General features: G+C 42.9%; 1 protein-coding gene across 2 annotated transcripts in view; it reads left to right on the top strand.

The window, feature by feature from the left end:
- The window catches only part of LOC132805683 (cytoplasmic dynein 1 intermediate chain 2-like), a 53,951-nt gene that overhangs the window by 25,847 nt on the left and 11,525 nt on the right, over positions 1-16,579 (top strand). For both annotated transcript variants that reach the window (XM_060820865.1, XM_060820866.1), the window contains exons 5-12: positions 337-452; positions 2,045-2,140; positions 10,416-10,578; positions 10,712-10,811; positions 12,050-12,175; positions 13,894-14,040; positions 14,217-14,330; positions 15,134-15,267. In XM_060820865.1, coding sequence (XP_060676848.1) covers positions 337-452; positions 2,045-2,140; positions 10,416-10,578; positions 10,712-10,811; positions 12,050-12,175; positions 13,894-14,040; positions 14,217-14,330; positions 15,134-15,267 — 996 coding nt within the window. The remainder of the gene's footprint in view (positions 1-336; positions 453-2,044; positions 2,141-10,415; positions 10,579-10,711; positions 10,812-12,049; positions 12,176-13,893; positions 14,041-14,216; positions 14,331-15,133; positions 15,268-16,579) is intronic.

The following is a 16,579-nucleotide window of genomic DNA, read 5'->3' as shown; positions in this document are numbered from 1 at the left end:
CCTTGTCAGTGATGGGAATTACCGTTAAATCCAAATTCTGATCTTGTACGTACTGCTGAGTAATATCCAAGGCATGTAAATGATGCAGCGCAAAGGTGGACACAAAGCATTTACGTAGCTGCGTTAAGCAATAAAAGGTGAAATGCAAACAAAAAAAGTTTTGTAAAGAGATAGCATTTTATGTACTTGTCTGAACTGTGTAAATTTGGTAGTTGCGAATGTAGATCTTGGAGCTTCCACTGCAATGACTGTACAGGCATAACTGTCTTCAAGGTTTGACTGTTGCTTTGCTACTCACTACACCACAGTGATTTTTGTTTATCGACTCCAATGTAGACATCACCTGCAAAAACTAGGCATAGCCCGAATGACCCATGTGGATATTGCACCTTGTGAGCGTCTCGCGCACTGTAAGGAAACCCAAACACCTGTGGTTGCTAAACCAGATGAAGGTAGGTTAAGACCAAGTATTTTCCAATAATTTTCTCACGCCATTATTCCTCTGGCTTTCTTTTCACCCCTGAATTCTGAACAAGCCTTCCTTGACCTGCATTTTGCTGTGCTGCTCTGCGTTTTAACCATCAGGAAGCACACTGTTCAGAATTCTGCACAATTTATTTTGCCTCGACCCTGAGTCAAGAGATCACAGGGCACTGTGACCTGCTACCTAGCTGAAAACTGGCAAATCTCATGGGTGTGATTGGCAAATTCACATACCATATTGCCTCAGATTTTGAAAACATGTTTGTTATTAAATAATTTGATATATAGAAATTTCTTCGAAAGCAATTATCAGAGACCCACTGTGGTGAAGCCGCAGCTAAGGAGTAGAACTGTCTAGGTCACAGGATACTACTTCAGTCATGGTAGTACTCCTCATATTGGCTGACAGACTGTTATAGGTGCCCAGGCTATCAACATGAACATATTTGAACATGACCTGTGATAGTTGGTTGAATGAAGTTGGCATCCTGGCTTCAGTAACCCATAATTTCAACGTTTAGTTTTTTACTGCAAATTGCTATGTTAATCTGCAAAAGTGAGGGAACTTAGCAGTCTCAATTATGCCACTACTTTTAGTACCAGGTGAAAAAACTGTCTCTGCTCTTGTGAATTCCTTAGTGACCAACTTAGTGGTAGCATAGTCGATCATAGGTCACCCAGCTGCCCTGTTAACCAGCAATTGTGTGTGGCATTAGGGTCTAATGGGAAGGGAAAACATAAACACATTACATGAAAGGGACAGAGTTTTCCCAATGACTGTATATTCCTCTCAGTTATGTTTAATGTGAGTTAGCATTTCGATGGCACTTGAATGGGGATATGAGTTCAAATCCCACCATGGCAGCTGATTGGAATTTAAATTCCATGAACAAACAATGTGGAAATGGCCCTTTGGCCCAACAAGTCCACACTGACCCTCCGAAGACTAACCCACTCAGACTCATTTCCCTCTGAATAACGCACCTAACCAATGGGCAATTTGGCATGGCCTAATTCACCTAACCTGCACATCTTTGGACTGTGGGAGGAAACCAGAGCACCTGGAGAAAACTCACACAGACACAGGGAGAACGTGTAAACTCCACAGACAGTCACCTGAGGCTGGAATCGAACCTGGGGCCCTGGTACTGTGAGGCAGCAGTGCTAACCACTGAGCCACCGTGTTTTCATGGTTACCATCGCTATCATTGATTGTTGTCAACACCCATCTGGTCCACAAGCATCCTTTTAAAGAAAGCAGACTGCTGTTCTTACTGATGTTGCCTACGCGTGACTCCAGACCCACAGCAATACAGCTGACTCTTAATTGTCCTCTGAAATGTTTTGCAGAGTCACTTGGTTTGAGGGCATTTAGGGATGGGTAACAAATGATACTTGTGTCCCATAATAGAATAAAGAAAAATGATTGAGTATTAATGAAATAATATATTGAATGGAGTGGGGATAAAGCTACAAACTGTAATATGTCTGTGTGCTATAGGGTCAGTTTCAATGCGTTCCATTTGTATTGATTTTCTTTTTGATTGAAATATTTTCTCAGAGAAGGAAGCAGTACCAGTCCCAACAAAGGCATCAACTGTCTTGGAGCCTGAGGCACCTGAAGAACCCCAAGAGGAGACTGAAGAAGAACACCAAGGTAACTGCACTCGAGCGTTGAGAATAGACTAGTATTTTCTTGGACTGGACTTAGCTGAACAATGCTATTCAAGGAATACCCTTGTTGGATTTTCAGCCAGACTCTGAAAGGATGCTATTGTTTGCTAAATTGTTGGGGTTGCTCAGTTTGGTGAGTGGTGGACATGCGAAAGTCTCCACTATATGGAATGTCCACACTCCAAGAGTGTGAAACACAGGCCAGGAGATTTTAATATGAAGCATACCTTGTAATGAAAGTACTTTTACATCTTCTTCCTGCTCCCTCCTTCAATGTTCACTTATTTGGTCAAATACTATGCAACAGCCTCTCTGTCATCTTGCACATATAAGATATTGGTACAACAGAAGCCTAGATTGTTACTTTTCGTAGTTTGTACAAACCCAAGTATAAAACTGTTACCAGTGCAAAATTTTTAAAATGTTTCATTTGAGGGATTTATTTTTGAAATGGCCCCTGGTTTGTGCAGCTGTAGTATCAAAATCCTGCACCAAATTCTTGGATGGCAGCAGTTATATTTCTTTCCAAATCTACAGGTAAACTTGCTGTGAGTTTGGTTGTCCCACTGCAACGCAGGCAATGCTAGCAGTTGCCAAATGATCTATTTTGTGAAGTTCTGTGCTGCTCTGGTTTCTTTTGAGGTGAGGGTGGACATATCTGTGACAGAGGATGAGCACTGAGCTGTTCTTCAGCTTCAGCAAATGCTACTGTGTCCTGACCAATAGGAAACACACGCAAATGTAGAATTAGCAAGATTTCCTTCTTGCAACTAGTCATATAGCATGGTAACAGACCTTTTAGCCCAACTTGTCCATGCTGTCCAGGTTTCCAATACTGAACTTAGTCCCATGTGCCTGAATATGACTTATATCCCTCAAACCTTTCCTTTCCATGTACCTATCCAAATGTCATTAAATGCTGTAATTATATTTGCCTCCACCACTTCCTCTGGTAGCTTGCTCCATATACACACTACCCTCTGTGTGAAAAAGCTGCCCTTAAAATCCCTTTTAAATCTTTCCCCTCTGACCTTAAACCTGTTCCTTCTAGGTTTGGAATCCCCTAGCCCAAGGAAAAGACTTTAGCTGTTCACCTTATCCATGCCCCTCATGACCTTATAAACCTCTATAAGGTTACCCCTCAGCCTCCTATGCTCCAGAGGAAAATCGTCCTAGCCTGTCTAGCCTCTCCTTTTAACTCAAACCTTTCAGTCTCTGTAACTTTGTTGTCAATCTTTTTTTACACCCTTTCCAGTTTAATAACATTCTTTATATCGCAGGGCGACCAGAATTGTACATAGTACTCCAAAAGTGGCCTCACCAATTTTTTTTTGTATAGTAGTAACACGGCATCCCAAATCCTGTGCTCAGTGCTGTAACCAATGGAGGCAAGTCTGCCAAGCACCTTCTTCCCCACCCTGTCTACCTGTGACGTCACTTTCAAGGAACTATGCACCTGCACCCCTAGGTCTCTCTGTTCAACAACATTCCCCAGGGCCCTACCATTAACTGCGTGTCCTGCGCTGGTTTGTCTTACCAAAATGTAACCCATCGCATTTCCCTAAATTAAATTAAACTCCATCTGCCACTCAGCCCAGTGACCCAGGTGATCAAGGTCCCGTTGTATTCTGAAATAACCTCCTTTACGGTCCACTATACCATCAATTTTTGATGTCATCTGCAAACTTACTAACCATGCCTCCTTGTCACACGCTTCTGGTCACAGGCCTCCAGTCTGAACAACAACTCTCTCCTGCACCTTCTGTCCCCTATCGTGAGTAACTGTGTGACACCAATCTACATTTGAAGATCAAAGCTCCACTGTCCTATATTGTGAATAAAGTCTATTAATGTTGACTCATTCAGTGTAGAAGGCCTTATTCGGTAGCAATTTGTATCTACTATTCTGTTCCTTTGTCATAAATCTTACTCAAGATTTGTGGAAAGTTACGGTTAGTGTGTCTACTCTGTAATCTGCATTCTGGGAAATGTATTGGTGGGGCCTGGTGACTTGTTCACAGTTTATCCCATTAACTACTACAGTTTGTTTTTGGAACATTTACCTCCTTTACATCCTATTCAAACATTGCTATAGCCCTACTTTCCTCCTTTTTACTTATTATCTATTTGCTGGCCATGATCATCATTCTTATCGACCAGCAGCATTTAATATATCTCCTGAATCCTAGTATGTTTAATCATCAGTTCCCTTACTTGTTCTGCTTCATCACTTGAAGTTAGCTCCAGCAACTCCCTCTTCCTTATTCGAGCTGCACCATAACCAATTATCAAAGGAGTTCTGGTATTAAGTTCTTGTTGCTCTGGAGTGGCGCTGATTGGAAAGGCAATGGGAACAGTAATGAACGAATCACCCTTAGGCAACAGCCAAATTGGAGGGAAGAGTATGGTTCCAGGTATGCATTTGTATCTACACAGAAAAGATTGATGCAAACTGCACAAAGAATGGTCCTGAAAGGTTGAAGGCAGTGCTTCCTAAACTTTCTCCAACATGTGACCCCATTTTAATTCTCAGCAGATTCTAAATGTTTATTAGCAGCACAATGAGTGCAAAAATAGTTTTATTGAAGTCTAAAACAAAACAGCATTATATGAAATTTCACTGTGAAATTAAAGGGCACTGCACTTACCTTCATGAGATGTATGGGCATATGTGATGTGTCACAGTCCCTCAAAATCTAGCTGCGAATGATGGTACGTGTCTAATTTTCAATGTGACGTCCACACTTAATCAACATTGAGGTTCGATGTTGACCAGTGTGCTAAATCCGCTTCTCACAAATACGTACTATGAAAGGAACCATTGCATGTAATGCATGTCGAGTGATGTCAGGATAAAGTTAAAAATCTCTCAGCACCAGATTATAGTCCAACAGGGTTATTTGGAAGTACTAGCTTTTGGAGCACTGCTCCTTCGTCAGGGTCCTGCCCCACTAGCTACCTGACGAAGGAGCGGCGCTCTGAAAGCTAGTGCTTCCAAATAACCCTGTTGGAGTATAACCTAGTGTTGAGCGACTTTTAACTTTGTCCACCCCAGTCCTACACCAGCACCTCCACGTGATGTCAGGACAGTCAGTCTTCATATCAAACCAGAAATTTGTCAGGGATGCTCTGGAAATGGTTTTTGTTTGTAAAAATCGATCATATGAAATTTCAATAAACTTTTAATTTCAGCTGCAGCTATTTTCATTAATTGGAATTTCAAGCTGACATTGAAAAGGGGTTTGGATTCCAGTAAGTACAAGTGTCCCTGATTTACAAATGTCCGATTTTACAAGCATTCATACTTACAAATGTGATCCCATACCAGCATATATAAGTTTAAAACACGACGTGATCATTTCCTGTACTTGCGCTGTCCTGCATTATGCTCCAACTTGCACACAAATCAACTTCTGAACGGACTCCAGAACAGAACCCGTTTGCAATCTGGGGACTGCCTGTGTTATGATATCACATTCAAGGTGTCCAGGTGGCTGTTATGATCGATCATCACAGCAGTTGGGCACTGGTTGAATTCATTGTCTGAGAGAAACTTGGAAAGTAGGGGAAAAAGTCAGAATTCAACTTGTGCATTACTCTTCCAAAATGCAATTTTGTAAAATCGGCCTTTAGCCGATCATCCCGTTGCAAAATGTTTGCATTCTTTCCTTGTGTTGTTGTATTCGTTTGGCTTCCCAAATATGTCTGCAACGTAAGGAGGGGGCTGCATTCTGTTTCAGTCATGGAGGAGATCTGCGAATTCCTGGTTCTTTTAGCAGCAGATTGCAAATGCAAGGCGTTGACCTAACCGCTCATCTCCAAACACCTTGAACAGTCAGTCATCCTCAGTGTGATCCAACAACACATCATGATCAGATGTTATGTCTATGTGCAGTCTTGCAAATACGCGCTCGAGGCGGGTGACTTTAATTGTACTTTGCACTGGATCTCATCAATTACAATGCTTCACCTAGCTCAGTTTGTTCATAACCAGATGCTAACTGTAAATTGTATAGTGAGTCCAAATAGCAAATGGACCACACAGTGTGCAGGCTTGACTTGCAGCCTGCCATAGCTGGAATAACACCAGAGCAAAATCTGTCCAGATGATCCCAAGGAATACTCCTCCTTCCATGTAGCAATGTGACACACAGAATATTCCCAGTGCTGTTTCATGTTCAGGATGCAGGAGGCCAAACTAAATGTCTTCAGGAATACTATTTTACAACATGTATTTTGCAAAAGTCAATATGTGTGCATCATGCCCCTCAGTACATGCATCAGTTTGAAGAACAAAAACCTATGTGTTTCCATCTCCACCAGCATTGATCCCTGATTGGCTGCAATTACCTCAACTCTCCTCATGATGGCGCTGTTTGAGTGGATACAGCCACAAGTCTTTTTGTGGATACCTCTCATTTAAAGTGTTCATCCAGATGCTTCTTAAATGTTGAGGCGGAATATTCCATATATCTTCTACCTTCTGGGTGATTTTTTTCCCCTAAAAGCTTTTCGAAACCACTTACTCCCCACCCTAAACTTATGCTGTCTGATCTTAGACAGATCTGCCATAGGGAAAAGATTTTCATGATCTACAATGTCTGTGCCTCTCATAATTTTGTATACGTCAATCAGATCCATTCTCAGCCTCCTCTGCTCCAGGGAAAACAAACCCAGTCTTTCCACACTCCTCTCATCACTGGGACTCTTCATCCCCGGAAATGTCCTGGTGAATCTCCTCTGCATCCTCTCCAGTACAATCAAGTCCTTCTGATACTGTAGCGACTAGCTGCGCATAGTATTCCATCTTTGGCCGAACTAATGTTTTTTAAAGTTGTAAAAGCCTTCCTTGCTCTTATATTATGGGTCCCAGTTGATGAAAGCAAGCATTCCATATGCTGCCTTCGCCACTCTGTCTACCCGTGCTGATGCCTTCAGAGAAATATGGACTTGTACACCAAGATTCCTTTGTTCCTCAGTACTCCCTAGGGACCTATCATTCATTGTGTAAATCTTTCCCTTATTAGCGCTCTGAAAATGCATCATCTCACACTAAGGAATAAATTCCATCTGCCATTGCTCTGTCCAAGTTACTAGCTGAATATTATCAGACTGTAGCCTGAGACCATCCTCCTCACTATCAACAACACCACCCAAATTTTGTGTGTTTGTAAACTTACTAATTGCACCTTCTACATTCATATCCAAGTTGTTAATATACATACCAAACAGCAAGTGCCCCAACATTGATCCCTGTGGTACACAGTTGGTCACAGGCTTCCAATAACAAAAACAATCCTCCACCAACCTGCCTTAGATCCCATGGGCTCATACCCCCAGATAAGTTGTCCATGTGGGACCCTCTCAAAGGCCTTACTGAAATCCATGTAAAGCACGTCAACTGCACTACCATCGTCATTACGTTGTCAACTTCTCAAAAAAACTCAACCAAACCAGCCAGTCAGGACCTCCCTTGAACAAATCTATGCTGTCTCTCCCTAACCAATCTCTGCCTTTCCAAGTATTAATCTGCCCACAGAACCTTTCCCACCGCTGTTGCCGGACCAACCAGTCAGCAATTAGCTGGCCCATCCCTACTGCCTCTCCTGAATGTTGGGATCACATTAGCCACCGTCTAATCGTTTGGCCCGTTATCCAGGGCCAGTGAAGTATTAAGTACCTCCTCCCAGCCAGCGATCTGTTCCCTTGCCTCCCACAGCAGCCTGGGCTACATCCCATCAGGCCCTGTGGATGTATGCATCTGTGCCCACTAAAATATCTAATACCTTCTCCTTAATTAATCTTTACACATTCTAGAACCTCGCCATCCCAAGTGATATATCCTTGACCACAAAGTATCTCTCCTTTGTGAATGTAAATGGAAACACTCATCCAAGACCTCCACTGGCTCCATGCACAGGTTTCTCTCTTGGCCTCTAATAGGTTCCACTAATTCTCCTATAACCCTCCTACTCCCAATGTGCTCATTTTAAAAAAAAAACCCTAGGGGTTCTCCCCAATCCCTGCCAAAGACACCTCATGATCCCTCCCTGTCCCCCTCCCAATTTCCCTTCTAAGCAGCCTCCCACACACACCATACTTCTGAAGGGCCTGCCCCATTTTTAATGCTCTGCACCTGACATATGCTTCCTTCCCCTTCTCTGTCAAGCTCTCTATCTCCTGATATCCAGGGTTCCTTGGACTTGCTGCCCTTACCCTTAAGGGGAACACATTGGCTCCAAACTCCACTATAGTCCTTTCAAATGACTCCCACTTTTCAAATGTAGACTTACCTGCAAGCAACCATTCCTATTCCATGTTTGCCAGGTCCTGACAAAGAGATTAGTTTAATTTGGCGGAATGTTCAGCACATCATCATGGACTGAAGGGCTCATTCCTGTTCTGTACTGTTTTATGTTCAACGATATTGATATTGGCCTCTGGTAAAATCAAAATCTCTGCAGTTGTGTGAGGCTGCGTGACGTGTGCAATCTGATAGCCCACCCCAAAGATTTCTTTGGAAGTTGTTAAAAGATAGAAGAAACAAAGTGCGGCACAGGAACAGGCCCTTTGACCCACGATGTTGTGCCGAACGTGATGCCAAATTAAACTAATCCCTTCTGCCTGCCCTTGGTCCATATCCCTCAATTCCTTATCTGAATGTCCCTATCATACCTGCCGCCTCCACTATCTCTGGCAGTGTGTTCCATACTCCTACCACTCTGTTTAGAAAAAAACTTGCCCATCATATCACCTTTGAACATTCTCCCTCTCTCACCTTAAACGCATGCCCCCTAGTATTAGACATTTCAACTCTAGGTAAAATATCCTGACTATCAACCCTATCTATGCATCTCATAATTTTATAGACTTATATGAAGTCTCCCCTCTGAAACTCCAGAGAAAACAACCCAAGTTTTTCTAGCCTTTCCTTATAGTTCATATCCTCTAATCTAGGCAGCATCCTGGTAAACCTCTTCTGCACCCTCTCCAAAGCCTCCACGTCATGCCTGTAATGTGCCAACCAGAATTAAATGTAATACTCTTAAGTGTAGCCTAACCAAAGTCTTATAAAGCTGCAAAATGACATTATGACTCTTGTACTCTGTTACCTGACCGATAAAGATAAGCAGTCCATATTCTTTCTTCACCATGCTATCGACTTGCTTGGCCACTTTCAGGGATGCTTATGGCTCTCTTAAAATGAAATTGTTGCTGCGAGAACTCCTCTTTCTAATGTTGGAAGAAGAATTTTGTTTCCCGTTGTAATTTCTGTGAATGGTCTCCAGTGTCGCTGCAGCTTATTTGACTTCATGCTTTCATTGGACAGCACGTGTTGGCAACTGGGCATTTTGACCTTTTCTTTGGATCCGACTGAAATACTCATGAGCTCATACACAAGGAAAGCATAATCATATTTGCATGCATGCTTCCTGCTGTTTTGTTTCTCATTTCCAGAGGAATTAGCGGATGTGCTGCTGGCAGTACAAACTTTACTGAAAAATTGTTCATGGTCTGATTACCTGCAAGTAATAAGAACAATAAGCTCTCACTTAAAGTTGTAATTATGGTCTAAAGATTTGCAACTTTAAGCAAATCACATTTTCCCACAAGACTTATGGAAATTTGCCTTTCTTCAGGAAAGCAAAGAGCAGCGAATTGGAGAGGCTCCTCCAAAACAGCACTGACTGGATCAAACATGCTTTGTCAGCCCTTTGCAAAACAGTACTGAAAGGGAACGGAACGTGCTGATGCTATGTGTCTAACCTGGCTCTCTATGCACAATGCCAGCACAAAACAGTGCTGAATGGGGCAATTTAAAATGGAGCCTTGCTTTTACCAAGTCACTCGACTGGTGCAGATTTAAGAGGCACTAATGCTCACTAATTTAAAGCACACAGAGTTTACTTCCTGGCCCAAACTGCCAAAGACATGTCCTTTCTCCCCTGCTTGCTCTTCCTCTATTCAGGATTCCCATTGAGGCTGCAAGGTAGGACAAGACCTCCGATTTGGTCCCAGGATGGAGTTTCCTCTCTGCAGCCTCCATTGTGGTTTTGTACGCCCTGACCCCCAAATTCTGTCCCACTATTGGGGCTAGAGCCTTGTTGAGCATGGTAAACTCAGTGTGGCAGGGAAGCTGTTGGATGTAGGAAGTTTGAAGGGATGAGGAAGAAAAATAGTAACATTTTTATATGTACATTTTAAAAATTCCTGCGTAGACATCTCCAGCTCAAGTATGATGTTACATTTTCTTCCAGCAACTCGGCATGACCTGACTGAGGAAGAAAAGGAAAACATTCTTCATTCAGATGGATTTTTATCCTTTTTTAATCACACCTCCCGAATGGTTGAGCAAGCACTTACTGAACACACTGATATCTTCTTTGACTACAGTGGGCGCAACTTAGATGACAAGGAAGGGTGCGTAATGTCTTCCTCATAAGTTTACTTTATGTCACATTCTTTCTAACAGACGAGTCTCTAATCCATGATACCTCAAAACTGTAAGGTCTATTGATGTATATTTTTACTAAGTAATAAAATGTTTCCACAGAGAGATTCAAGCAGGTGCCAAGCTGTCATTGAACAGGCAGTTCTACGATGAAAATTGGTCAAAAGACCGTGTTGTAACCTGCCTGGATTGGTCACAGCAGGTGAGTCAATCTTAAAGGAGAGTCAGGAAGAATGGAAATGTTAACTGTACTCATGAAGCAAAACATATTTTTAAAAATGTTCAGGCTATTTAGGACATTCAGGCTATTTGTCGCAGGAGCTTTTGAGAACAGGAGTAGTGAAGTCTTGTCTAAACAATCTTTTATACAATTGAAACAACACCTTCAGTAGTTTAAGTCTGTTCATCTCAAGAAAGATATTATTGCCATGTATGGAGTGCAACGAAGGTTCACTAGGCTTATTCCTGGGGTGCTGGGACTGTTCTTTGGAGAGATTCGGCAAACTGGGACTGTATTCTCTAGATTTTCAAGCAACGAGGGGTTTACCTCATTGAAACCTCCAAAATACTTAAAGGGATAGACAGGGTAGATGCAGGTGAGATGTTTTCCCTGGTTGGGAGTTGAACCAGGGAGGCACAATTTAAAATTGAGGAAGGTGCCATTTCGAACTGAGATGAGATTTTTTTGTTTTACCCAGAAGATATTGAAACTTTGGAATTCTTTACCACAAAAGGGTGGATTGAGTGGATAAAAGTCATTGAAGTGTTCGATGAGCTATGATCATGTTGAATAACGAGCAGGCTGAACAGCCTACTCCTGTTGCTATGTTCCAGTAAACTTGGGTTTATGTATTTATATAAACTGCCCTAGGCCACATGTAGGTTATAACAGTTGACAGAGCTCTGCATCTGGCTGCTTGCTCATCTTATTGAAGACAGTTCCCCACACTTGTTGTCAGGTAGGTGTGATATATTCACATTGTCACTGGCATCTTGGCAGGCTACCTTTTGAAGGACCATTCACCATTAAAACCTGTAGTTAGGTCTTCACCAATCCTATTAATGTCATTGTGTTTCTTATAATTGGAGTCTCCCAGGTAGCATTCCTCAGGCACAGCCAGGTTTGGAGATTTGATTAAATATTAGATGGGTGATTTCACATCAGCTGTGGTGTGTGCGTGATCGGGCTGATTTCCATCACCCTTCTCTTCCCTCCTCCCTCCCACCCCTCACTGGCACCTTCCAAAAGCTGTGGGAAATTCTGGCAGAAACCCATCAGTTTCCCACGGGCCAGCTAATCCTGAGAGAGTGACTACTTAGTGAGAGGCTAGTCTTGAGTATGGCTGTAGGAACTGAATGTGGTAAGTCTGCAGCTGACAGTCAAATGAAGAAATGCTGCATCTTTGTATTAACTCTTTCCTTCACTCCCAATTCTCATAGTATCCAGAACTACTGGTTGCTTCTTATACCAATAATGAAGATGCTTTGAATGAGCCTGATGGTGTTGCTCTTGTATGGAACATGAAGTTTAAGAAGACCACTCCAGAGTATATCTTTCACTGCCAGGTATTGTGGAATGTGTTGAAGTCCTTTTAGGTGCATTCACTTTATGGATTCTGCTCTTCCTAATAGCTGACTAACTTTGTGAATAATGCCTCGTTTGTTGGCAGAATGCCAGAAAACTGAATTATAAACGGTAGAATTGTTTAATTTCATTCACTGGCATATAGCATTAAGTGTCATAGGAAGTGTAAAAAGTTAAGTGACCATAGTGCCAGAGGACCATGAGGCTGCGCTGTCAATAGAGAGAGATGACTGGTGGTGATTGAACCTAAGGGTCGCCACACCTCAGGTGAGGGGAGAGATTTAGATTCCCTACAGTGTGGAAACAGGCCATTTGGCCCAACAAGCCTACACTGACCTTTCGAAGAGTAACCCACCCAGACCCATTCCCCTACCCTATATTTACCTCAGACTATGGGCAATTTAGCATGACCAGTTCACCTCCCCTGCATATCTTTGAACTGTGGGAGGAAACCCGCGCATACATGGGGAGAATGTCTGTGTGGAGTTTGCACAGTCGCCCAAGGCAGGAATCAATTACAGGTTCCTGGTGCTGTGAGGCAGCAGTGCTAACCACTGAGCTGCTGTGCTGCCCCAAGAGAGGTTCAGAAGGAGAGTCCTTCATGGTAACCTCAGCCAGTGAGAGAATTGAACCTGCGTCATGCGGTGTCATCCTGCACCGCAAACCAGTCATCCAGCCACCTGAGTGTAATGATATTTCTGTACCATTGAATTATATATGCGTCATAGAGAGCTTGACTCTGTCTGAAAAAGTAGCAGAGGCAGTAACTCCTTCACATTTAAGAAGGACTTCACTTCTGCTTGAAGATCTGTGTCTTGTAGAGCTTCAGGCCTGGAAGGCATTCAGGCAGAACAGCGATTGTCAAACAGCAAGGCACAATGAGTCTGTATTTGGAACTTTTCTATGATTCTTAGTTCGCGTGTGCCTGTGAAGTTGCTGCTGCTGTACATGCATTCAAAATCCTGACTTCTTCCTGTCTCTAAATCTGAGCAGTGGCTTGACCAGTCTATACTACAGTTGCCATTTTCTTGTTTCTCTGCCTCTGTAGTCTCAAAGTGTTGCATAGAAAGGCTTCCAATAAATCCTAGCAATTACAGATGTTTTGCCTGTCTCTCAAACTGGAGCAGGTAGTTCATTAAGCTCTTTAATCTAGGCAGGTCAAAGATAGGGGAGGGTTATAGCTGGCTCCAAACAAATTTGACCATCCGTTGTTGACTTCTGGCTGGTTAGAATTCATGTTGACATCATCAAGGCACATTATTGATGGATAAAACGCTTTGTATTTATATTGTACTTTTCATTACGTTAGGATGTCCTAAAGTTCCTCTCTGCTAAAAATGTATTTTGAAGCATAGTTCACTGTTGTGATGTAGAAAATGTGGCAACCACTGTGAACTTCCACAAACAGCAATGAGCTGACTGCCAAATCGTCAGTTTCTTGTGCTGTTAATTGACAGACTAGTATCAGTCAAGACACTGGGGAGAGCACTTCTGCCCATCAGTGTCAGGTGATCTTTTATATCCAACTGGAAATAGCTGGGGCCTTTGTTTAATGTTTCATCTAATAGATGGTCATAGTTTAAAAACTGAGCTTAAACACGAAGTTTCGAGAATAAATAAAAATCAAAGTCGAGCTGTTTTACATTAATATTCTTAGTTATGAGAAGGTGTAATTAGACTTTGCTGTTCTTTCCTGCAGTCAAAGGTCATGTCTGCCTGCTTTGCACAGTTTCACCCAAATCTCATGGTGGGTGGAACATATTCCGGTCAGATTGTCCTTTGGGATAATCGCAGTAACAAGAAGATGCCTGTCCAGCGGACTCCACTATCTGCTGCCGCCCACACGGTGAGAATAATCCATTTCTCAAAAATTTACAGCCCCCTTGCATGAATCCAGCAAGTGGACAGAATAACAGTACCAGTATTTGGTGGAACAAAATTATCTTGTGAAAGAGATTGGAGTAAACCTTTATTTTCCAGATCTTTGCTGTGCTAACTCAGTATAACTGTTCTGTGTTACAGCACCCTGTGTACTGTGTAAATGTTGTTGGTACTCAAAATGCTCATAACCTAGTCAGTGTATCCACTGATGGGAAACTGTGTACCTGGAGCCTGGATATGCTCTCTCAGCCACAGGTAAGGAGCTGAATTGCAGGAGCTTGTATTTTTCATGCCTCATTCTAAAACGTTTTGGGTAATGTAGAATGGAAGCAATGCTGCTTTGGCCCTCGTACAGGAAATTGTTCCAAAAGGGAGAGTTTGTATTATTTTTCCAAAACAACTTGCATTGATGTGGTGCCTAAAACTGCAGTGGAACATTCTATGGCACATTTCAAGGGTGATGCGCCAAGAGCAGGACACCGTTGGTGGAGAAGTTGTAGTTGAAGATGTGAACCGAAAGAGAATTTTGAATATGGGGATAGTTGGATCAATGCAGAGCAATTTAGGGAAAAGAATTCCAGAGTACAGTTTTGAAGACTCTATCACTATCACTAAAGAGTGGAGGAGTGGAGTGGAGAGACACTTGGTGCAGCAGAATTGGTCGTACACCCTATACTGTTAGGTGTGCAAGCTGGGGGGTGGTTGGTGGAGTGCTTGATAAGGTGGAGCTTGTGTAGGGTGAAGCTTGGGAGAATGGTTGGAGAAGTTGAGCCAAGAGGGGCCTGAAAAATTGTTTGAGGATTTCCGAAATGGTGACCCTGAGGTCACAATGAAGACAGGGCACTGTTACAGAGATGGAAACGGGCAGTTTTGAATGTAAGAGCCACACATTTGGTCTTTCTGTAATTGAGCTCGAGAAAATTCTGTCTCCTCTATAACACAAATCTTTAATCTTGGATCTTGAAACAACTCTTGCGTATGAGGGATGCTGTATCATGCGCGTTGTTGTATTATCCATTTGTGAATTCACTTGTTATTGGTGATCATTTTTTTTACAGGACAGCATTGAGCTGGTACACAAGCAATCGAAGGCAGTTGCTGTAACCTCCATGTCCTTCCCATTAGGGGACATTAATAACTTTGTTGTGGGTAGCGAAGAAGGCTCCGTGTACACAGCATGTCGCCTTGGCAGGTATACCAAATATTTGCAGAACGTTTACATTATTGCGGATTCGAACAAATCTGGAAGTCCATCACGTTTTTGTGATCAGAGCGGCTTCTTGGCTCAAATAAATGCTAAAGGCTTTGAATGGCAGTGTCCGCACGACTGTCAAATAAGTGACAGATGTAATGGAGCACAGAACCGGGTACCAAATGTATCCTTATAGATGCTGAGAGAGTTGGGAGGATCTGAAATGAGCACAGGTCGAGGTATTCTAACACAAATGACAAAACAGTTGTCTTTATCTATGAACAATGTTGTAAAGCATCACTTTTTATAGAGTGATTTATAGTCTAACTATAGTCATGTATCCCTTTACAACACCATCCTCAACCAGTGTTAGTTTTTACATGTATGCTGACATTACCAAGCTTGACCTCCCTTCCATTTCCCCAGTTCCTCCACTGTTAGTGAATCAGCAGCTGACAGAAAAGTCATGTAAGAATGGATGAGCAGGCATTTCGTCCAATGAAGTGTTAGGATGTCTGAAGCCCTTTGTTTGAGTCCCTGCTCTAAATACTGTTTGTGAGCTCCCAGCTCCAACTCAGAAACCAAATCTGGAATCAACCAGGAACTACTAGAAATGCTCTGCAAATGCAAACCAGGTGCTGGCATCTTGATCTCAATAGTCCCTGATTGTCTGCTGCACCCAGCTCTCGTCCACAGGAAATGGATGCTGATCAGCTCCTGTTTGCCTTGTAGCACCCAACACAGCTGAGCTCAGTCACCCACAAGGAGAACGTCCTCCAGGGTCCTCATTCTTGCCCTCTGACAACTCCCATTCCCCCAGCTGCTCAGCATCTATCACATTGCCTTACTGCTTGCTCCAGTTGTACAAAGCACAGTGGTCCAGGATGATGCTGCATGCTCTGTTTGGACAATACTGGAGGGTCTCCACCCTGCTTCCAGACCATCCCAAAAACGTGGGACCTGACCTTCAGCAGCCCTATTGGCTGCTGCACCATGACTGTGGCCCCAGCAGGTACACCAACTTGGTGAAGGTGCAGCACTGGCTGAGTGACCTCCACATTGCATCCAAAAGGGAGTGTCGCTGTGCTCCGCGCACCCCCGACTCCTATCCTTTCCATGGCATCCCAGACCAATCTCAACCATTCCACTTTCCATTGCATTCATCAGAGTCCATCGTCATACTTAGACAACGTGATGCAGTGATGTTCCTTCCATCCCACAGCATCCTTACAAATTCCACAAGGGATGGGGTGCTTTTAGCCAGTATTCACCTCCCTCTAAGTTATTGTTGTTAATCTCTGCCTCAATGAGA

The sequence above is a fragment of the Hemiscyllium ocellatum genome, chromosome X, assembly GCF_020745735.1.
Source record: "Hemiscyllium ocellatum isolate sHemOce1 chromosome X, sHemOce1.pat.X.cur, whole genome shotgun sequence".
NCBI lineage: Eukaryota > Metazoa > Chordata > Chondrichthyes > Orectolobiformes > Hemiscylliidae > Hemiscyllium > Hemiscyllium ocellatum.
This window is presented reverse-complemented; position numbering and strand designations above follow the sequence as displayed.